This window comes from Lissotriton helveticus, chromosome 9 (genome assembly GCF_964261635.1).
Source record: "Lissotriton helveticus chromosome 9, aLisHel1.1, whole genome shotgun sequence".
Lineage (NCBI taxonomy): Eukaryota > Metazoa > Chordata > Amphibia > Caudata > Salamandridae > Lissotriton > Lissotriton helveticus.
Genome location: NC_136070.1, coordinates 641656205 through 641680611, shown reverse-complemented (window position 1 = coordinate 641680611; position 24407 = coordinate 641656205). Strand labels below are relative to the sequence as shown.

At 45.9% G+C, this 24407-nt stretch overlaps 1 protein-coding gene across 2 annotated transcripts in view; it reads left to right on the top strand.

The window, feature by feature from the left end:
* SIPA1 (signal-induced proliferation-associated 1) overlaps positions 1-24407 on the top strand; it is a 246686-nt gene that overhangs the window by 193793 nt on the left and 28486 nt on the right. For both annotated transcript variants that reach the window (XM_078660715.1, XM_078660714.1), the window contains exon 10: positions 4356-4601. In XM_078660715.1, the coding sequence (XP_078516841.1) occupies positions 4356-4601 (246 nt within the window). The remainder of the gene's footprint in view (positions 1-4355; positions 4602-24407) is intronic.

Below are 24407 nucleotides of genomic sequence, written 5' to 3'. Positions count from 1 at the left end.
ACCAAAGTAAACAAGCATTGAAAATGCAATAGATCTCGCCCTCGTTTAAGTTAAAGCCATTCTGTTTGTAATGAGGTGGCTTTTTAGCATTGCTTTTGATAGTGTTTTTCAAACTTTCATGTAAATAACATGTATATGTATGCATATATGTATATGTATGCCTGCATTTATATTTGTATTTATATAGATATGCAGATTATATATGTTTATATATTTATGTGTATATATATATATATACACATACATATATATATAAATGCATATATATGCATATATATATGTGTATATGCGTGCGTGTAGATAGACCGAGGCACAAGAAAGCAGAAAAACAAACGTAAAGAACACAAAAAAGGGGCAGGGTAGATACACACTGACCCCCTACGCCTGCCCAGGTGGTCCCACAAGGACAAAAAAGGCCCACATTTTTTTTTTTTAAAACCTGGTCTGTTTTTTCAAAAATTCCCCCCCGGGGGGACCAAATTGCGGCGGCATAGTGATAAAGAAGTGTGGGGGGTCCACAATCCCCCCCACACTGCCCCGGGGACCGCCGCCCCCAGGGCAAAGCAACGCAGCCCCTTGGCGCATACTGGAGGCTCCTGGTGGGCTACTTGGCCCCCAGGGACCCCCAGTATGCAAGGGGAATTAGTTCCTCCTCTGCAAACGCGCCAGGGGTTGCGCTGCAGAGAGGTGTAAAAAAGGGTGCAGCCCCCTGGCGCATACTGCAGGTTCCAGGTGGGCTAGTTGGCCCCCAGGGACTTGCAGTATGCAAGGGGAATTAGTTCCCCCTCTGCAAGGGCTGCGTTGCAGAGAGGTGTAAAAAAGGGTGTGGCCTCATCACACCTCTCTGTAATGCAGCTCCCTGGCTTATACTGGAGGCTCCTGGTGGGCTAGTTGCCCCCCAGGGACCCCCAGTATGCAAGGGGAATTAGTTCCTCCTCTGCAAACGCACCAGGGGTTGCGCTGCAGAACGTTGTAAAAAGGGGGCGTGCCCTCTGAACACCTGCCTGCAAAAATGTAGTAAATCAGTATAAAAAAAATAACAATTATTACATTTAAAAATTGTCATTTAAAAAACCTTCGAAATTCAATGAAAAAACCATAGGTTTCAGGCCTTATATAGTTAGGAATTAGCATTTAAAAAATCTTACAAAGTCACTTAAAAAACCATAGGCTTCAGGCCTTATATAGTTAGGAATTAGCACTTAAAAAACCTTGCAAATTCACTGAAAAAACCATAGGTTTCCGGCCTTATATAGTTAGGAATTAGCATTTAAAAAACCTTTGAAATTCACTGAAAAAACCATAGGTTTCAGGCCTTATATATTTAGGAATTAGCTTTAAAAAAACCTTTGAAATTCACTCAAAAAACTATAAGTTTTAGGGGTGTTATAGTTAGCTGGACATTTCACTCATACAAAACCATTGAAATTGCTCCTATATAGTTAGTTGTACTAACTATATTTCGCGCACCCGCAATCCACTGCTGATGATGTCACATATTAGATCATTCATGACATGGTCAGTGACATCACTGTTGACATCTCAAATGACATCACTGATGACATCACTGATGACATCATCCACGTGACAATCACATACACCTTTTCATACACTATTAAAATTTTTCATCACTCTTTGTAAAATACAGAGTATCATATTTGAATCCATTGTCACAGCAATACAAGTATCTAAAAATCCACTCAGTGATTCATAGATGTATACACACATCTAATCACTTACCTGTAGATTCACTCATACATGCTGTCAATGAACAATAGAACACTATCAAAAATACTTATACACCTATATCGACATTAAACAACAGCACACATCCTATTCACATATGAAGTCATCCTACTCACTTATGCAAACAATGGATCATACTTACATATTTACTTAGCAAAACACTTATACAAACACCACTTCATCTATTCATTTAGATAGTAAGTCATACTTAGTGAATTATAAAATCATTATTACAAGTATACAGTTATCCATACAGTCACTCACACAATCATTGAGTCTTATGTATACTTATTTATATACAACAACTGACACATACACTGCCTTTTATTTTTCTAGTTTGTTGGACATGTACCATTAAGAAATATATTTGCTCATCACCACACCCATAAAGAGATTCACTCACCCAAACTGTTAGAACATGTAGTTTTAACTTCATATATCTACTGAATCAACTATTCACACATCTTTGGACAGTCACACCCCCCCCCCCCCACCGAACCACACACACTGTCACACTCCCATACAAATACTCAGTTAACTAATCAATAACTAATATAGACTTTCACATAGCTAGTAACCAACTGTAGAATCAGTTTACACAACAACTGACAAAGTGATACAGATATTCACACAGTTTAGTCACTATCCACTATATTTAGTGAGACACTATAAATTGGTCAAGTAAACAGTCAATTACACTGCTACTAAATCCTCCATCCAAATATTTATTTATATATATCCACTCATTCTTCAATGCAAGTTGCTATATATATAATGCTTATTTAAATAACGAAGCAAATCACATTCACTGGATGATGTCATCAGTGATGTCATCAGTGATGTCATTTGAGATGTCATCAGTGATGTCACTGACCATGTCATGAATGATCTAATATGTGACATCATCAGCAGTGGATTGCGGGTGCACGAAATATAGTTAGTACAACTAACTATATAGGAGCAATTTCATTGGTTTTTTTAAATGCTAATTCCTAACCATATAAGGCCTGAAACCTACGTTTTTTTCAGTGTGTATATATATATATATATATATATATATATATATATATATATATATATATATATATATATATATATATATATATAGATAGATATTGTGATACTTCTGTTTAGATCTAAGGAAACAAACAAATGTGAGCCCGTTTTTCTGGTGCAAATGAAGAATTTATTCAGAGCCCATACACCACCGCCATATATATATATAGTGGGCATCGCAGCAAGATTTTCCAGATGTTTTTTTTTATTTTGCCCCCAGGGGTGGGTCCTTCTGGGTGCTCCCCTCCCCTTGGGGCCCTGGGGGTGGGGGGGCACCCAGAAGGACCCCCCTTTTTAGGTCTCGCCTACACAGCGCGCATGCGCTGTATAGGAGACCTTTAACATAGTGCAGCTCTTTTTCAAAGCACATACTTGTGCATGTGGCGGCATAAGGCTTGCAAGAGTGAGCAGACGCGCGCCACAAGCACGAGTATGTACTGTGAAAAAGAGCAAACTGCTCTCCCCAGCGCACGCTCACCACTCGCGGGTGCACCACTCCACCTCTCTCCCCCGCTGCAGCCTGCACGCCTTTTTTTTCCTTAAACTTTCAGCCCGAGGTGTGCCCTTGTCTGCTTTACAAAAATGATTCCTTCCTTCTCCACCTCAGCGGGAAGTCCTAACTCTGCAGCGTGTTCGAGTACCAGAGGTTGTTCCAGAGATGTATTGCCACTCTTTATTATAGCGGTCGGACTACAAGGTCCTGAATGCACTAGTTAGGACTCTCTTGTCTTCCATCAGTGTGTTACACCTCTGCCATTTTTTCCTCACACCGGGCTTGCTTTTAGTTTGCTTGCAAATAGGTGTCACTCTTTGTTGCCTTACTGTCCTGCCACTTCCTCAGGGCCCCCACATATGATATGAGTTATTTTTATCTTGTGTGATTTTGTCTTCAAATAACCTCAATTCCACACTGCTCAAATTGTTCTTTTATCAATCACCAACACAATTCAGGAAACATATAATTTCAGACTGGGCCACAGTTACAAACTTGTACTCACATCTTCACTATCTTACATCGCCTTCAGTGGCAAATGGCCCAAAATCTAGCTCCATTCAGAATCCAGCGTATCTTCTCAGTGCCTTTTTACTCTGTTCATGTCCCATATATTTCTACTACCAATTGCTTGGACAGCTTGTAAAACTAGCATTGGCTATAGTTTATATATATTTTATATATTTGAATAGTTTCACCTATTCAACATCTATGGCTTAAAGAAACAAGGATTGGCATAGCCAATAGGTCTTGCCTTTAGGATCTTATAAGTGTTTAGTTATCCAGCACAAAATCCTTGGTGCAACAACAGCAACTGTTGCATGGCTAAACTCTTATACGGTCCCAAAGGCGAGACCTATTGGCTATGCCAATGCTTGTTTTTCTGGTCGCCGTACACAGTAGAGACTTACACTTGTTTCATCAATGTGAGTGTATCTTAAATAGCCTCTACACATGCTTTACTGTTTATGGAAGTTAGTCAAGCATGGAAAGCTGCTGCTTATGCTATATCAACACCTTTTACAGATAATTCTGAAACAAAAATATCTTTTTCTTCCAGGAGCTTTTCTGAACTTTACCTCAAGTCTCTTCAAGAACAGAACCGGAAATCTGAGCCGCTAAATGCAGTAGACGTGAGGCCCCCGAACTTCCAGCATAAACCCGACCCTGCACTGAAGCCAGCCACCCTCCAGCTGCTCAGGTCCCTCTCCCTCCAGGATGGTCCACAACTCACCTTGGCTGAGGAGAGGACAGAATTCCTCAGGTGCAACTCAGACGGGAGGACTGAACATACCGATGGACGCAAGTATGAGATTCCTCAGTTAATTAATGACTAACCTGGCTTCTCTCTGCACTCTGCATAGGCCCGAAACTGTTGTCTTATGGTGTGGCTGTCTAGGGTCTCTCAACGGGGTCCCAAGCCGAGGTTCTGAGTCCTAAAACATTCCTCAGCACGGTACACTCTACCTTCTGCTCACTCCGCCCAGGTTTCAAGTTGCAGCACAGACGGAAACATACGCACTGATTCAAGTAGAGATATAGTCCAGTTTAACACGAACGATATATTGCTGAACTTATTATTTCTCTAGTGAAAGTGACAAAATAAACCCTTTTACAACGGTGTGGAATTTTTTTAATCATCTACTTGTCCAAAAGAAAAAAATGCAACAAAATCCTCATGTACTGTTTAGAAACCCACTTGTCCCATCTACCTTGTAATTTAATTACGCAGCCCTGCACCGGAATAGTAATATATTTATATTAAAACTAACAAACTTATGTTCACTCTCAGACCGCCAATACACTTCTTAGGGGAGGCATTGCACTAGACTTGGAACCTGTGAACTAAAGGTTACACAGCTACACTACTGATTGCAATAGGAGCATTAACCATTAATCGATCGGAACCAGTGCTCTGTGTGTGTCTGTGGGCGTGCCGCATTGGCATCTATTTATTCCATAGCACCTATTTAGAGGCACCACACAAGACAGTGTTATAGACCCATTTCAAACAAGTGTGTTGATACAAAGGTGCCAACCGATACAATTACAATGTTAGTAAACCCAGGGAAACAATTTTTTCATTTTGTAAAAATCTAAGGCCTGTCTGACAAGTTTGTTTATGTCTGAATAATATAGATGCTTCCCACTGTAATTTCTGGTAACAGGAAACACGTGGGGTAAGCAGAAGGCTGGCTGCCTTCCACGTTTTGTTTTCTTATACAGTGCACAGTGTAAATTAATTTGCTAATTTGGAGGATAAAAGTTGTGACTCCTGTTCGTAGATGGTGACGACTTGAGGTCGCAGAGCAATTTAGATTCCCACAGTGCTCAAACCTTTTACAGTCCAGCAGTCCATTAATAGACATCCAGATCAGAACTAAGCTCAGACTCCCTTCCAGTTCAATCCTTGGTCTCTCTGAAGAGGGGCAGTTTTGGACCAACTTTGGGAAGTGGGTGTGTGATTATGGTAACTATACGACACACCCATCACAAGGTAAACAGTGCAGGAGAAGTGAACAGGAGAACAAAGGTTACCCATTATAATGGAGAAGGGAGACAAACAGATGTGTTCAAGTCTGCATGGTGTTTTCTTCGGTTTGCCATGGGTGACCATTATTGAACATCGTGTTTTTGATTCAGGGGTTCCCTAAAAGTGGGGGAAGTAAGAGGAGATGCAACAAATGAACACTCGATCGCCCAAAGACTCTCGGAGTGTTGATAATGGAAAAAACACATCCAACCTTCAAGTACACAGTCATTCATCTCACCCTTGTCTCTGGCATACTCACCCCTTGCACAGACGCACACCGTCTGCACCTGCACCAACATCTCCCTTCAATGGACACTTCCCCTGCACAGATATACACACACCCTGCACAAATGTGCCCATCCCCTTGTACAGGTAAACACACCTGGGGACACACCACCTCCCATACCAAGACACACTATGCCCCCTACACTAACATCTCCCTCTGTAGACAAGCACCCTTGCACAAACACAAATATATCACTGCAGACAGACTCAAAGGCCCACATACACAGACACCCACTCAAACAACGTGAGGGGATGCACACCCTACAGATATGCAGACTGCAGACACCTTCACTTGGCACAATTTCTGCAGGCAACTCATACCTCAAAGCAGGCCACCGTGCAGCAAACCCACCAATTAAAGCGTTAGACTGCTGCCTGGAAGAAGCAGTTGTGCAGAGTGGAATGAGTGCTGCTGTGATGGGGCTGTGACTGAAGATCTGTTTGAGTGAGGTGTCCCCCAAAGCCTCCCTCTGCTCCCCATTCAGGGTGCAGATTGCTTGTTAGTTTTCACCCAACTGTCCTAAGGGCTTTGGGGGCGGTCTCCAGCTAGTTGTGGGCCCCCCTTGGCAGGTATTCACATTCCTGTTTAGAAACACATCTGATGCTAAAATCGTGTTCCCAAGGACGTTTTGTTCTGGACTCCTGTGCTGCAGTGTCTGACTCCCCGCCACCTCGTGAACAAGCACTGGCCTCTCGCAGGCACTCATTCACAGATCATCATAATGATCCTAGCTGCTCAAGGCTTCCAATTCTGCCTCTGTTTTCAAAGCTGAATGATCAATTAATCAGCCTCATCGGCCCGGGGGGCCAAAGAGCTGAGAGCGTGAGGGGAAGCGATGAGTGGCCGAGCAGCAGGAGATAGCCTTGAGAGAGACCTCAGGGGCGGCCTTAGAAGACCATGGGGCAGGCAAGAAGAGTGCCTGGGGGATGATGAACGATGGATGGGCAGAAGGCTGGTCTTCAGAGGTCATGGGTAAAGTAAAGACTAGAGGCCCCTCTTTAGTGTCATCCCCAACCTCTTACCAGCTAGAGGAGGCAGTGAGCTCTAATAAAACGCGTTGTCTTCTCTGCACAGGTGCTGTAGCTTCTCTGGCTCTCCCTGAGGGTGCATCGGATGGGCTCAGGATACCCGCAGTCAATTCCAAGCTAAACTTACAGTATGGCCTTCTTCCCAATAACAAGTCTGCACACATTTGCCCTCGTGAATTGTGTCTGCCTTTCTGACTGGCTGTGAGTGCCACATCCATGACCACTGCAGTTTAGTGTCTAGCTGTCAATCGGACAAAATAGTAATTAAAACTTCTTGCCACTACGGAAATCAACAAATTCCACAACCCTGCATTTGGGTAATAGTCAGTGCTTTAAAGACAACATAAAATAGCTTTCTAGTATAGTTTAGAATACCAGACCCAGCTTAAGGATTTGGGAGCCCTGGGTCAAGCATATATTGGGAGCCCCTGTGAGGAACAGTTTTGAATTTATGATCCTATTTCAGCCCCTTCATGTCCTCTTTGGCAGAGTCTCTGACAGTGCACAGGCACACTCGTCGAATTCTAAATTTGTTTACATGTAATATTCAGGGATAGTGATGTGTGTTTTCAATATTGTAACACAGCAGGGGCTCTGTAATATTATTGCAATTAATCAGCAGGGCAAGCCTCTGCAGACTAGAGCTGGTTCTATCAGGGGCCCCCCTGAAAGGCTGGGACCCTGGGCCAGAGCCTACTTTGCCCATGCCTTAAAACGTCTCTTTATATATACATAACAACATAACAAACATGTTCGAACAAGTTTGTTCAAGTCTATGGCTTATATCATATTCTACATGATTCAGGGTTAGTTTGAAGAGATAGAAAAAGCATACCTTGAAGTCCAGAGAAGATGGACAACTACTTCATGAGAACGGGAATTGTGACCAGGACAACGTTTTTTTGTTTTGCTCTGAACATGACAGAAGCCCTAAAATAGCGCTATTATGATGTAACATGTATGAAACGTATACAATGCAGCTTCATTAAATAGAGAAAATGAATATGTTGAAACAAAAATGTTTGATCAAACCACAGGCCTTTACAAAGTACAAGTATTTCAGTTTATTGGGTTCCTGCTGGAAGAATAGCTCAAAATTCCCATTGCGGAGGGTTTTCACCGACTTGGATGTATTTGGTATTTTTGGACCAAGGCCTGTAAAAATAATGGATAATCAGCCGAATATTTTTATCCTCTCTGAAATATAAACTGAAATATGTACATCTAACTGCCACATTGTGATTTTAAATTCTCAAAAGAAATTGGAGAATCATATAGTATGACAAGAACACGATGAAAAAAATAATCCTAAAGATAATCCCCCTCAGTATTGAAAATGAACTCTATGTACATTGTTGCTCGGAGGGAACTAACAGACTAAATAGAAAACGATTTGGTGTACCGTACCTTAAGAAGACTAGTTTTGCACTGTTTTTTGCTTGATTTTCCTCATTATGAAGTTATATTTATTTATTTTTTCACCTGTAGTCTGCCATTTTGTTGACCTCGCTGTTCTGATGACATCACAATTCAACACTGTTAATCAGTGGTGGCAGTTAGCTGATTGGCAGTGTTGATAGAGAGGAGGAATGAAAAATTTCCTAGCTTTCTTGACGGAAATATTCAATTTTATTAAGGACCCATAGGCGAGGATTAGGCTGTGCTTTCTTCTTTAATTTCAACCAGCAGCCATAAGAACAATCAACAGCAAACACAAAGACTTCATTTCCCATGAAGCCTAGAAACAACAAGCATTGGAATAGCCAATAGGTCTCACCTTTGGGACCTTATAAGTGTTTAGCCATGCAACAGTTGATGTTGTTGCACCAAGGATAGTGTGCTGCATAGCTAAATACTTATAAGGTCCCAAAGGCGAGACCTATTGGCTTTGCCAATGCTTGTTTCTTTTACACAGGTGTGCCCTGAGGCAACAGCAAGATTTAACAACTGTGTTCAATATAGATTCAGGACGTGCACAATCAACCTCAAGACTTGTCTTAGATCAAGCCTAAAACAAAAGTAGGAGGCATTAGAGTTGGTCCACGAGATGAAACAAAACCTCTGCATTAAGTGCTCTCCAATGTGACTCTTACTTCACTTTATAAGTGTGTGTGTGAGAAATTGTGTGTGTGTGTGAGAAAGTGTGTATGTGTGAGAGTGCGTGAGAGAGTGTGAAAAAGTAAGTGTGAGAGAGTGTGTGAGAGAGTTGAAAGACTGTGTTTGTGTGTGTGAGTCTGAAAAAGTGTGTGTGAGTGTGAAAAAGTGTGTGTGAGAGAGTGTGAAAAAGTGTGTGGGTGTGAAAAAGTGTGTGAGTGTGAAAAAGTATGCGTCCAAGAGTGTGTGTGAGAGAGTGTGAAAAAGTATGCGTGCGAGAAAGTGTGTGTGAGAAAGCGTGAGAGTGCATGCGAGAGAGTGCGTGAGAGACAGTGTGTAAGAGAGAGTGTGTGAGGGTGTGAGAGAGAGTGTGAGAGTGTGTGTGAGTGTGAAAGTGAGTGTGCCCCCAATATTATGTTTCAATATAGGACACTGGTAATGCAGCCATTGGTCCAAAAATATACATTCTAGATTATACAGGAAGAAAAGAAAAGTTTAGGTATACAATGGATAAAAAAGTGAAAGCATGCGAATTTCAGTGGCAGAAGATACATTCTGTCCCCAGGAGACCCCAGAAGGCTGCTTTTCACTGGAAGCAGACCTGTCCCAGTGCAAAGAATTGCGCTCCAGCCTATCCCTTACAGCGTTGAGTAACAGGGTGCAGTGAAGGAAACGTTCAAGGCTAGCTGGTGTCCATACGTAACTGGAGGGGCATGCTTTAAAAATACACATTTCTCTTCTGTGTTTGTCTTCAAATCGGCGAATAAATTTAATTGTAATTAACTTCTCTGTGCAGGAATAGAAGAAGGGGGCCCTTTAATTTCATTCCTCATGCTTGTTGACCAAACTCAAGCATTGCTCAGTGTGATGGGTATGCTAATGAGAAGCGGCACAGCAAGTAGCATCCCAGATTATGTGGTTCTATAAGAAGGGTAGGGCCTGTTTTTAAAGAAAAAAATGGATTTCTCCTCTCCGGCAATTGTAATCTATGCTCTCAACAAGGATACCTCAACAGCCGCCTCAACTTCTACGCTCCCAAACGCCAGCTTCGATCGACCAGCCACGCCCTCGCCGCCGTCCCCCGCATCCGAAGAGCCACCACAGGAGGAAGGTCCTTCTCCTACCTGGCCGCCAAGACCTGGAACTCCCTTCCGACCCACCTCCGCCTGACCCAAGACCACCTCGCCTTCAGGAAGCAGCTCAAGACCTGGCTGTTCGAACAGTAGCGGACCCCCCCCCCCCCCCCCCCCCAGCGCCTTGAGACCCTCCGGGTGAGTAGTGCGCTATATAAATGCTTTGATTGATTGTGTGAGATCACGTGTGTTTGTATGGCTCCTGGCATATGTGCCTTCTGTGTGTTGGCAGTGAGTGGAGAGGAGCATTTGAGTTTTCAGAAAAGAGAAAACTAGAACAGATGCCGCTCACTGAACGTGAATACTAATGAAGTATTGGGGAGGCGCAGGAGCTGCAAGAGGGAAAGCAAAGTGACGTCAAAAGGGAACGTGGATGTGCTGAGCAATGACTGTGACCGTGCCGGAGCGAAAGCAGATCCCAGCATGCACTAGTCACCATTACGGGCAGTGAGAGTGAGGTATACAAACCAGCCACTGCTGAAGGGATGAGTGCAAAACAAATTGCGTCTCCAGAGCAGGTCTCTGTGGAGCAGGTCGCCCCCAAGACCCCCCCCCCCACCAGAGACCCGCATAATCCCGAGCTGCACAGCTATGTCAAGGTGGGGCTTCGAGGCACGCGCTGATGCTGTTCCTGTGCAGACAGGGCTTTAAATGGGCCGGTACAGTCCGGTACGGAGTACCAGCATTTTATTTTGAGTGGGAGAGTATCCGCACTTCTCAAGAGTGATGAAACTTCTATTTTTCCATTTCGAGCACTGTGTACAGTAGACCCTTAGTAAGATCAAACGTGGGGTTTGAGACGCTGAGTTTGAATAAACCGAATAGATTGTTCCTTCAATATGAATATATTGATTAACTCGGTTGTGAGAGGGTTTGCACTCCGGGGGGGGGGGGGTGAGAGGCAGCACTGCTGGATTAACTGTCCTTTTCTTTGATGAATGAAGGGAGATGTGGCCGTACCTTGCATGTGTGCCGATGTGTAAGGAGGGAGGTGTGTTATATTTTGGTGTGCCCTGTATCGAGTTAGCTATGCTGGAATATCCCGGGTCGGAGTGTTGGTGTCTGGTACTTGGTACCAGTTTGTATTCAAACTGGAAAAAAAAATGCTATTCTGCAATACACCTTGAAACTGCTGTTATGTATCAGGTCACCAATAGAGTTGCATTAATGTAGTCTGCAAGCAAAACTGAAATTCGAAGAGTCCTATTTTATCATACCCTCGGGTCCTCTAAGAGGCCATTTCGGTGCTGTCAACACATCTAATGATGAAGATGGGAGCGGACGGTTCATGGTTATCATTGCATGGTGATTTCTTTATTTATTAAAAATTCTGCCGTTTCCTATTTCCATTGAAGGTTACCGCAGTTCTTTGTTACAGAGGAGGGCTCGGCGTCACACATCCAGCCAGTAAACTTGTTTAAACCCCCTTAGTAGTTGTCGAGCAAGGAAGGAACAAACTGCCTTTGTAAACCACCAAGACACTCCAGAACAAAAGCTTCAGTGTGCAAGACCCGAAGGAGCCCGGAGGCCTCAGCGCACTTGACGTGCCGCTAAGTGGACAACTGACGACGGAAGACGGCTCCCCAGTCCTCCAGAGAAGCATGGCGGGTCATGCATGCTTCAGATTTTTGACAAATTCTCAAACAAGAGCAAAAAAACCCACCTGCATCGCAAGCTCCTTTCTGTCAAGTCTGTCGCCGGAGGAAGGACTGAAAACAAGCCACGCGGCCGCGAGATGCGCTCTGTGGTGGGGGAGGAGCATTGAATTGCGAGCAAGCAATACGGAGTGGCGAGGCGTGCTTGCACTTGTGCGCGTAACCGCACGCTCTATGCCTCACAAAAAGCTGTGGTTGACTTTTTTGAAGCCCACTAACTAAAAGTGTCTCCAGAGCAGCACATGCGCTGGCTCAGGCGAGACCTAAAAACGATCAAGTTTGTGTTGCAGTCTTTCAATCAATCAGGTGCCTCCTGTTACAATAACTGTCAACAATCCCTGCTGGACTTCATCTTTCTTCCTGCGACCAAGCCGACTGTAGGAGATTAGGATCTGCTTTCTATGGTTATACCCCCACTTTTTGCTGGTGGTTCACTGTTTTCCTACTTTAGTCTGGCTGGGGCCCTGCTATCCAGGGCCCCAGCCTAGCTGCTTCATCTCTAAATTGATTGCATGTACTTTAGGTACACTCCAGATTGGTTACTGGGTTACCCTTGTTAGTCCCTAGTATATGGTACCTTAGGTACTAAGGGCATATGTACCCCAGAGGCCTACCAGGGGCTGAAGCATGTATAATGCCACCCCTGGGAAGCCTTACAAAATGGCACCATATGTCCGCTACTGCAGCCTGGGTAAGAGGTGGTGCGTGCACCCCTTACTAAGATATAGGTTACCTATATCTACCTTTAATCACTGACACATATTAACCTAGAAGTCAGTCCTATTGCAGGCCTTATCAATCCTGAAGGCAGAGTGCTTGGTTTTGTGTGAGGGGGTGCCCATGCATGAGCAGGACCCCTCTGCAGCTTTCGGAATCTATTCTCTGATGCTGTTCTGTGATGCAGCCAGACCATATACTCTTAATTGCATTATAACCTTGCGGTAAATGCTAACTTTGGGATGGCTGCATGGAAACATGTCGTGTTTGGTGTCAAACACTTTGGAATTCTACCCCTCCCCCCCCCCCCCCCCCCCCCCAGGCCAGTCCTGGCAGCGGGGGTAGAATTCCACCCTTCTAGAGGGAGAAGACATGTACACCCTAACCTAACCAGTAATAGTTTAAAAGAGCCCCAGCATCCCAAAATGGATGCTGCAGCCAAAGACACGAGTCTGACCTCCTGCTGCGGGACGAAACTCTGGCAGGGGAGGCCTGGACAATAGGTTTCCTGTCACAGGGAGGTGTAACCACCTCCCAGACAGGCTTTAGTGTATTGGGATCGTGTCCAAATACATTCACGCAAAGCAGGGGACAATGTATATGGTATACGTGGACCTGTCTGCTGCGTTCGATTGCGTATCTCATGCGAAGCTATGGTCTCTCTTGAGAACCATGGGGGTGGATCCCCCCCTCTTGGATTTCTTGAGAGAATTATATTCTGAGGCTTCTGCAAGAGTGCGCTATGGTATAAAAGGGGAGCTCACCGCGCCTTTTAGAGTGGAGCGGGGAGTCAGGCAGGGGTGTGTTCTGGCCCCCTTTCTCTTCTCGCTGTACACCAATGGATTGGAGGGGGAGATGCTGAGAGGGGGGCAGGACCTCCCCAGAACAAACCAACGCTTGATCCCCGCTCTACTCTATGCGGATGACGCGGTCATCCTGGCCCGCACACCAACTGAACTCCAGAAGTCTCTGACTAAGTACGCTGATTTCATGAGCGCTCTAGACCTACATGTAAATGGTAAAAAAACATTTGTCATGGTGGCTGGCGGAGGACGAAAACGAACAAAGAATATTTACTTAAATGACAATAAACTTGAGAGGACTCCCCAGTACCCCTACCTGGGTATAATGATCGACGAAAGATTAAACTGGAAGGCAGCCATAGAAGCTCGGAGGCATCTTTTCAAGAGAGCAATTGTAGCACTGATGAACTTCTCCCAACGACTGGGAAGGAGACCACCAGTTGAATTGTTGAGAATTTACGCTGCGAAATGCCAAGCAATTGCGCTATATGGGGCCAGGGTATGGGGGCATACAGATGTTGGCTCTCTTCAGATAGCAGAGAACTCCTTTATGAGATTTCTCCTATGCGTGCCAAAATGCTCCTCTATCTATGCTTGCCATATGGAACTAGGAATACCCTATATAGAAGACCTGATAAAGGTTCAACCATTGTTACTTTGGAGGCGCATTTGGGTCTCGGACAAAAACGTGCTGACCAAACATATCTTAGAGGATTCCATGGCACTGGACCGTGCGCACAAAATAGCATGGCTTACCTATGTCAGGCGTTTTTTCTTAGACTTGGGCCTAGAAAGGTATTACCTTACACCCGATAAGATAACTGAAATAACAAAGAAAGAGCTGAAGCAAATAGCCCTGAGCCATCTAGAGACTCTTAGGATTACTTTGATATCAACCAAACAATCCGCATTACATGCAAATATGGTACAGCTTACCCCGCAAATCCAGCCTTATCTCACATTAGAGATCAGTATCTATGATAAGATGCTTCTGACAAGGTTTAGACTCAATCTTTTTCATAGACTTGTAGCCTTTCCAGTAAAGAATACATGGGAACCAACTTTGGCTCATTGCCCATGTGATGACATGTCGCCACAGTCCTGTATACACACAATATTGTTCTGTAAATATTTTCATACCCACAGAAAAATCTGGCTATTTCCCCTGCTAAAGCGCTGGGGCTTTAGACAATGTTGTCCCGCCATGTTATGCTTACAAATGCTAGATTCCGAATGTACTTGCTACCATGTACTAATTTTTTTTTAATGTATTGTTAGGCATAGGAACAACCTTTAAAAGATGGAACAATTCCAATGTAATCTATCCTTTTAATGTTTTAGAATCCTGTTAAAATATTTTCTATGACAGACTTGATATTTTATAAACGTGTAACTGTGTAACTTAAGTTGTTGCTTTTATGGTTTTGTAACGTCTAAAACCGAATAAAGAAAGAATTGTTGTTGTATTGGGGCTTAGTGGATGCATTCATAGAATGCTTTCCAGACAGTGCTGGGGGCACACTTGGTGTCCCTGTGCATACCCCAGTTCAAACCGGTTGCAGGGGCACTCAGCCCCCGCTCTGGCACGAAACTAGACAAAGGGAATGAGTGTAACCACCCCTCTTCCCTGACCCTCCCATAGGTGGGTCCCCAGAGTAAGTCCAACCCTTAACTAAGCATAAGTATAGGAACCCAGTCCTTAGGACTTCAGATTACACCTGGACAAAACTCTGCAACATACATCCTGGGACTTCGACATTCTATTTTGACTAGAAGACGGAAGAATCTCCCTTGGGGTCAAGAAGTGACTCCCCTGTTCAAACAGGCACCAACGAAACATCTTGCCGGTCTACATTTCCATGGTTCCCGCCGGATCCCGCCGGATTTGCGACTCAGGACACAGACTTCCAGACTTCTCAGAGGCCGACACGAGATTCCAGCAAAACTGAGACCCGCAGCCCTCACAAGCGATGTGGAACCGGAACTCCTGGACACCGTGCACATTTGCAAGTGCATCCACCTCCAGAGCTTTCCTGAAGTTGTGCATTGGGCTACTTGTAGTCCAAGTCCCGAGCACCATTTGCACCGAAGATTGTGGGCCTACACTCCACGAGTGTTCCATGGGCCTGCTTCTAGCATTTTCGCTCCAGGCTCCTTCGCGATACCTGGTCCGTCGACTGGTGGGTCCCCACGAAGGTAACTTCTTTTTCGTGGGCTTTCCTGATTGCTTCAGACGTGCCCTGACTCAGACCTTGCTAGTCTGCGCCAAAGCCAATCTTTGCTTTCTGCGTGGGTTGCTGTTGCCAAGGCTTGTTGGGTCCAATCCAGATACCGACATCGCAGCACTCGACATCCTTCGTAGGACAGCTCGAATCCAGCGCCTGGTCATCGTCGACGCCTCCTGGTCCTTGTGGCTGAAGAGTCAAGTTTCACCTGCTTCATCTGAAAGCACCCGACATCGGTGAGCATCCATTCATCGCCTTCCTGGTCACCGGCAAGTGACCCAAACTCTGTCCCCTCTGTTTTCAGGTTCTTCAGATCTCCGATCCACCCTTTAGAAACCCACAATCAATCTGGACACTTTCAACTTGGTCACCAGCTGCACTTTGCAGCAGATCGCCATTGAAAACGACGTCAAAACCCGACATCAAAAGACACCTATGCACCTGGCTTCCCCGGGTGAGGTAACTCGAGTACTCCGGTTCTTCCGTGGGTATTGACTCTAGTGCTTCCTAGTTCCGAAGGGGTTTCCTCCTAGTCCTCTTCCAAGTGTCCTTAATCTGTAATTGTCCAACTGCGACTTTCCCCATACAAGTTAATGGTGATTCGCGGCTGTGTTTAGACACTGCACGCGTCCCCCGTGGGTCCCCTGTGTCACTTCCTTGGGTGGTTCCTGGTGGCCCCAGCGGTTCTGAAGGCTCTAGGCCTTGCATCTATGTCAGTCGTGGTTCTTACACCATTTTCTTAATATATGGGTTGGTGCGCCCCTAAGGCTCAACGTATATTGTGCTAATTTACTGTGTGCTAAATAAGTTTACTGTATGTACTTTTGCCTATAGCCTCATAAAGAGACTAGAGGGATGTGTTTAGAATAAATACATATATTTTATATATATATACCTGGTGTGGTTCTCCTTTCATTTGGTCATTCATGAGATTATTGACTGGTAAAACATGCTGCTTTACATTCCTTCAAGACTTAGCCTGAAGGCTCCTCTCTACAGCTACCACTAGGATAGCTTTCTATAAGGTTGTCTTTAACCTACCATCAATAAGGGGTCGTTTGGACTGGTGCAAGGTGCCCAATAGAATAGTGGATAGCATATGCCAGGCCAACCTCTCACATTGGTGTGCAGCGTGTGGGATTCCAGCTTGCCATTGTTTTACCAGATAATCTCAAGTGATTGATCATTTGAAAACCTCTAAAGGTACCAGAGGTATATATAATACAAGCTTAAATACAGTAAGTTCTACTGAACTTAGAGTTGTGTGTCAAGGGCTTAAACACACCCTTTCTACAACTCAAGAGACTTTAGTAGGTAAACTACTAGAGTAGGTAGTGCATACACCACAGCTCACTAGTTATGTCTTTAGGGCCAGGAACCAGTGTGTCCCTGCCAGATGTCAGTATGTTACAGACATTCAACTATGACACATTCCCTTTTCTAGAGTTAAGGGCTCTGTGTACAATGATGAAACTAAAGACACCAAAGAATGCAACCACCCAACATCTCAGAGAGGTGTTATTGCAGGATGACCTTAAGAAGGCTTCAGAGCCTGAAAGGGTAGACAGTGGGGTGGATGCAACAGATGGGGAAGAGGCCAGTGGTACCAACCCACAGGGCTCAGACTCTGATGTTGACCAGGGAGGTGACTATGACCCAGACCTGGATAATCCAGCTCCAACTGGAGAGGAAGAAGGCCAAGCTGGCACTGTCTTTCTCCCCCCACGAAGAGTTGGGGGTGTGCCTAGAAGGCCCAGACCTCCTTCAGTGGAATCTGACCATTCTGACACATCTGTAGGGACCTCTGTCTCTTTTCATAGGAGGGACACCTCCCAGGAGAAGAGAGAGAACCATCTGAAGTTTGAAGAAGCCCAGCTGGAGATAAGGAGACAAAGAGTTGCCTTAGAAAGGGAGTCCCTAGAGCTTGAAAGAGCAAGAAAAAAGATGGGACTAGTGTCCCATGGTGGCAGCAATGTCCCTAGAGGTAGGGATAGGTCTTATGACCATAAAAACTTGAGCAAGATTGTCCCTCTCTACAACAGTGGGGAGGACACCCACAAATGAATAACTGCACTGGTGAGGGCCTGCAAAGTACAGAAGGTACCCCAGGAGCAGTGGGCAGAAATCTTGCAGCTCTCCTTTGCAGACAAAGGTAGAGACAAGCTCCTCATTGTCAAGAGAGGAGGATGCTAATAATTACCAGGTCCTGAAGAGTGCTCTCATAGATGGGGTTGGCCTAACCACTGAGCAGTATAGAACACAGTTCAGAGATACCTAAAAGGCATAGACACAGCACTGAGTTGACTTTGTTGATTGTGTTACTAAGGCTCTGGAGGGCTGGTTACTGGGCAGTAAAGTGTGCGATTATACAGGATTGTATAACTTGATCATGAGGGAACAGATCCTTAATAACTGTCAGAATCAGCTGTTGCATCAGCACCTGGTATACTCTGATCTGACCTCTCCCCAAGAATTGGGAAATAAGGCAGACAAATGAGTCAGAACCAGGGTGAAGCAGAAGGTAAGGAACCTAGGTGGTGACCAGAAGAAGCAAGCTCCTAATAAGGGTGGGGAGAAGGGTAAAGACCAGAAGTCTTCACAAGGCCCCTACAAATCTTCTAATGGTGGGGATTCCCAATCTTCTAAAAAGAAAGGCCAAAATAAACCATGGTGTAAAGTCTGTAAACAGAATAATTGGACTAGTGATTGCACCAAGAAAGTTGCAACTCCAGCCACCATTGACCCTAAGGAAACTGTTCCCCCTAGTTTAGCTCCAAGTGGCGGTACTCAGCAGAAGGGTTTAGTAGGGTTAACCCTGGGTACTAAGGTGGGCTCTGGCCTAGTCAGAGTGCCAACTCAGGCTGTCTTGATCTGTGATTTGTTCTCCAGTGTGAGTCCCAGTAACCTGGGCAAATACAGACAACAGCCTTTAATAAATGGAAAAGAGGCTTTGGCCTACAGGGACACAGGCGCAAGTGTCACAATGGTGACACAAGATTTTGTGGACCCTGGACAGATCATACTTGGTGAACTTTACCAAGTGATAAATGCTAGCAATGTCCGGACCAACCATGCCCTGGCAGTTGTTAATTTCTCCTGGGGAGGGGTAACTGGCCTCAAGAAAGTTGTGGTAAGTTCAGACCTCCCTGTTAAATGCTTGCTTGGAAATGATTTAGAGACTTCATCCTGGTCTGAAGTGGAGTTTAGGACCCATACAGAAATGTTAGGGATCTCAGCACATGTGTTAGCTGTGACTAGGTCACAGGTCAAAAAGTCTAAACACTGAACAGGCCCTGGATTCTGGAATAATGGACCAGGTGCCTTCCAAGAAAAGGAACAGTAGGGTAAAGGCAGTGCCTTCCCCCTGACTCAGAGTGATGATCAGTCTCTTGAGGGAGATGATTGTGCTCCTGAAGAAAGACCTGTCCCAGAGGAGCTTGAGACTGATCAGGTTGAGTTCTTGGGGACAGGGGACCCTTCCAGGGCAGATCTGAGTCAGGAGCAGCTGAACTGCCCTTCTCTTGAACCCCTCAGACAGCAAGCTGCTGCTGAGGCAGCAGGGAATGCTAGTGGCACCCATAAGATTTATTGGAATGATGAACTCCTGTACTCAGAGAGTAGAGACCCCAAGCCTGGTGCAGCCAGGAGGTTGGTTATACATTTGAAGTTCAGGGGCTTCCTATTGACACTAGCCCATGATATTCCTTTAGCAGGACACCTTGGCCAGAACAAGACTTGGGACAGGATTGTCCCTCACTTTCACTGGCACCACATGTCTGAAGACACAATGGAGTTTTGTCTCTCCTGTGTCACCTGTCAAGCCAGTGGCAAAGCAGGTGGCACCACAAAGCCCCCCCCCCCCTGATACCACTTCTTGTGGTGGGGGTTCCCTTTGAGAGAGTGGGATTGACGTTGTTGGACCAATGGATCCTCAGACAGCATCTGGGCACAGGTTTATCCTAGTGGTGGTGGGCCATGCCACTAGGTACCCAGATGCTATAACCCTTAGGACCGCTACAGCACCTGTTGTGGCAAGAGTCCTCTTGGGAGTGTTTTCAAGAGTGGGTTTCCCTAAGGAGGTAGTATCTGACAGAGGTGCAAACTTTATGTCTAGTTACTTGACTGCAATGTGGAAGGAGTCTGAAGTGAATTACAAATTCACCACACCCTACCACCCACAATGCAATAGTTTATTTGAAAGATTCAACAAAACCTGAAAGGGTATGATCAAGGGTCTCCCAGAAAAGCTTAGGCAGAGATGGGACATCCTACTACCCTGCCTTTTATTTGCATACAGCGAGGTTCCTCAGAAGGGGGTTGGCTACAGCCCTTTTGAACTTCTGTTTGGGCATCCTGTAAGAGGCCCATTGTGTCTGGTGAAGGAGGGATGGGAGTTACCTCTCAAGCCCCCTAAACAGGACATAGTGGACTATGTACTTGGTCTCCGCTCCAGGACGGCTTATGATATGAAAAAGGCAACTAAAAACCTTAGGCAAGCAAGGAATTACAGAAAGATTAGCATGACCAAAAGGCTGTACTGACTGTTTACCAGCCAGGAAAGAAAGTGTGGGTGTTGGAGCCAGTGGTCCCAGCAGCTTCCCAAGACAAGTGGAGTGGACCCCACACTATTGTTGAACAGAAGGGAGATGTTACCTATTTGGTAGATCTCGGAACTCCCAGGAGCCCCCATAGGGTGCTTCATGCCAACAGACTGAAACCATATGTTGACAGGGCAGACATAGGCTTGCTCATGGCTACTGATGAGGGTCAGGAGGAAGAGAGTGATCCACTCCCTGACCTGCTCTCACAGAACCCTGATGATGGATCAGTAGATGGTGTAGCCTTGGCAGGCAGCCTCACTGATCAGCAGCAAACTGATTGCAGACAAGTTCTCAATCAGTTCAGACATATGTTTTCTCTGACTCCAAGTCAGACCACCTGGTGCACTCCTGAAGTGGACACTGGGGTCAGTCTGCCTGTTGAAAATAATATCTACAGGCAACCTGATCATGTCAGGGACTGTATCAGGACTGAAGTCCAGATAATGTTGGATTTGGGAGTTATTGAACCCTCAGATAGCCCTTGGGCTAGTCCAGTAGTCTTGGTACCTAAACCTCACACAAAGGGTGGTAAGAGGGAGATTAGGTTTTGTGTTGACTAGAGAGGTCTCAATGCAGTCTCTAGGACTGAGTTGCCCATCCAATCCCAAGAGCAGACGAGCTTATAGATATGTTGGCCTCAGCCAAATTTCTGAGCACATTTGATCTTACAGCTGGCTACTGATTAGCTGATGATGCAAAGACCGCATTCTCAGCCCCTAGTGGGCACTATCAATTTGTGGTAATGCCCTCTGGTCTGAAGAATGCACCTGCCACTTTTAAAAGTTGGTGAACAATGTCCTAACAGGCCTCGAAGACTATAGTGCAGCATATCTAGATGATATTGCTGTCTTTAGCTCCACCTGGAAGGATCACCTGATCCGCCTGAGAAATGTTTGGAGGCCCTGCAGAAAGCAGGCCTAACTATCAAGGCTACTAAGTGCCAGATAGGACAGAGTCAGGTTGTGTACCTGGGCCACCTTGTAGGTGGAGGCCAGGTTCAACCATTACAGAGCAAAATCCAGACCATCATGGAATGGGTTGCTCCAAGTACCCAGACTCAGGTCAGAGCTTTCTTGGGCCTGTCTGGGTACTACAGGAGATTTGTCAAGGGGTATGGTTCCATTGTGACACCCCTGAATGACTTAACTCCTAAAAGAATGCCTAAGAAAGTTCAGTGGACAGTAAGCTGTCAAAAGGCATTTGATGACCTGAAGCGGGCCATCTGCAATGCACCAATTCTGCAAAGTTCTAACTAGTCCAAAGAATTCATTGTCCAAATAGATGCATCTAGGTTGGGGATAGGGGCTGTGCTGTCGCAATTGAATGATGAAGGTCAGGCCCAGCCAGTAGCTTTTATTAGCAGAAGGCTGACCCCTAGAGAGAAATGTTGGTCAGCTATTGAGAGGGAGACCTTTGCTGTGGTTTGGGCTCTGAAGAAGCTGAGCCATACTTGTTTGGCACTCACTTCACTGTTCAGACTGACCATAAGCCCCTCTTATAGCTAAAACAGATGAAGGGTGAAAACCCCAAACTTTTGAGGTGGTCTATTTCCCTACAGGGGATGGACTATATAGTGGAACATAGACGTGGGAGTAAACATGCCAATGCAGATGGACTCTCCAGATATTCCCACTTAGAACATGAAGACTCAACTGGACAAGGTTAGTTTACTGTCCCTGCGTTTGGGGGGAATGGGGGGGGGTGGTTGTGTAGGAGAGTAGGATCTGCTTACTATGGGTAACCTCCTTTTTGCTGGTGTTTCACTGTTTCGACTTTAGTCTGGCTGGGTCTCTGCTATCCAGGACCCCAGCCTAGCTGCTTCCTCTCTAACTTGATTGCATGTACTTTAGGTACACTCCAGATTGGTTACTGCCCTTGTGAGTTCCTAGTATATGGTACCTTAGGAACTAAAGGCATAGGTTCCCCAGAGGCCTACCAGGGGCTGAAGCATGTATTTTGCCACCCCTGGGAAGCCTTCCAAAATGGTACCACATGTCTGCTACTGCAGCCTGGGTAAGGTGGTGCATGCACCCCTTACTGAGATATAGTTTAACTATATCCACCTTTAATCACTGACACATATAAACCTATAAGTCACTCCTATGGCAGGCTTTCGGAATCTATTCTCTGATGCTGTTCTGTGATGACGCCAGACCATATACTCTTAAGTGCATTATAACCTTGCGGTAAATGCTAACTTTGGGATGGCTGCATGGAAACATGTCGTATTTGGTGTCAAACACTTTGGAATCTTACCCCCCATGCCAATCCTGGTGGCGGGGGTAGAATTCCACCCTTCTAGAGGGAGAAGACATGTACACACTAACCTAACCGGTAATAGTTTAAAAGAGCCCCAGCATCACAAAATGGATGTTGCAGCTACAGACACTAGTCTGACCTCCTGCTGCTGGGCGAAACTCCGGCAGGGGAGGCCTGGACAATAGGTTTCCTGTCACAGGGAGGTGTAACCACCTACCAGACAGGCTATAGTGTATTGGGGCTTAGTGGGTGCATTCATACAATGCTTTTCAGACAGTGCTGGGGCACACTTGGTGTCCCTGTGCATACCCCAGTTCAAACCGGTTGCAGGGGCACTCAGCCCCTGCTCTGGCGCGAAACTGGACAAAGGGACTGGGTGTAACCACCCCTCTTCCCTGACCCTCCCATAGTTGGGTCCCCAGAGTAAGTCCAACCCCCTAACTTAGTATAAGTATAGGAACCTAGTGCTGAGGACTTCAGATTACACCTGGACGAAACTCTGCAACATATATCCTGAAACTTCGACATTCTATTTTGACTAGAAGACGGAAGAATCTCCCTTGGGGCCAAGGGGTAACTCACCTGTTCAAACAGGTACCAACGAAGCATCTTGCCGGTCTGCATTTCCAAGGCTCCTGCTGAATCCCGATGGATTTGCGACTCAGGACACCGACTTCCAGACTTCTCAGAGGCTGACACGAGATCCCAGAAAAGCTGAGACCCGCAGCCCTCACGAGTGACGTGGAACCAGAACTCCTGGACACCGTGCACATTTGCAAGTGCATCCACTTCCCGAGCTTTCCCGAAGTTGGTTTTTTGTAGTCCAAGCCCCGAGCACCATTTGCACCGAAGATTGTTGGCCTACACTCCACGAGTGTTCCGTGAGCCCGCTTCTAGCATTTCCGCTCGAGGCTCCTTCGCGATCCCTGGTCCGTCGACTGGTGGGTCCCCACGGAGGTAACTCTTCTGTTTCTTGGGCTTTCCTGGTTGCTCCTGATGTGCCCTGACTCCCCACCGAGTGGTGAGTCCCTCAGACCTTTTTGGCCTGCACTGAAGCCAATCTTTCCTTTCTGCGTGGGTTGCTGTTGCCAAGGATTGTTGTGTCCAATCCGGATACCGACACCGCAGCACTCGGCATCCTTCGTGGGAATGCTCGAATCCAGCACCTGGTCATCGTCGACGCCTCCTGGTCCTCGTGGCTGAAGAGTCAAGCTTCACCTTCTTTATCTGAAAGCACCCGACATCGGTGGGCATCCGCTCATCACCTTCCTGGTCACTGGCAAGTGACCCAGACTCTGTCCCCTCTGCTTTCAGGTTCTTCAGATCTCCGATCCACCCTTGGATCCATCCGGACACTTCCCACTTGGTCGCCAGCAGCACTTTGTAGCAGATCTCCATTGAAAACGACGACTAAACCAGACATCAAAAGACACCTATGCACCCGTTTTCCCTGGGTGAGGTAACTCGAGTACTCCCGTGCTTCCGTGGGTATTGACTCTAGAACTGCCTAGTTCTAAAGGGGTTTGCTCCAAGTCCTCTTCCAATGTCCTTAATCTGTAATTTTCCAACCGCGATTTTCCCCATAGAAGTTAATGATGATTCGCGGCTGTGTTTAGACACTGCACGCGTCCCCCGTGGGTCCCCTGTGTCACTACCTTTGGTGGTTCCTGGTGGCCCCAGTGGTTCCGAAGGCTCTAGGCCTTGTATCTATGTCAGTTGTGGTTCTTATATCACTTTCTTAATATATGGTATGGTACACTCCTAGGGCTCAACGTATA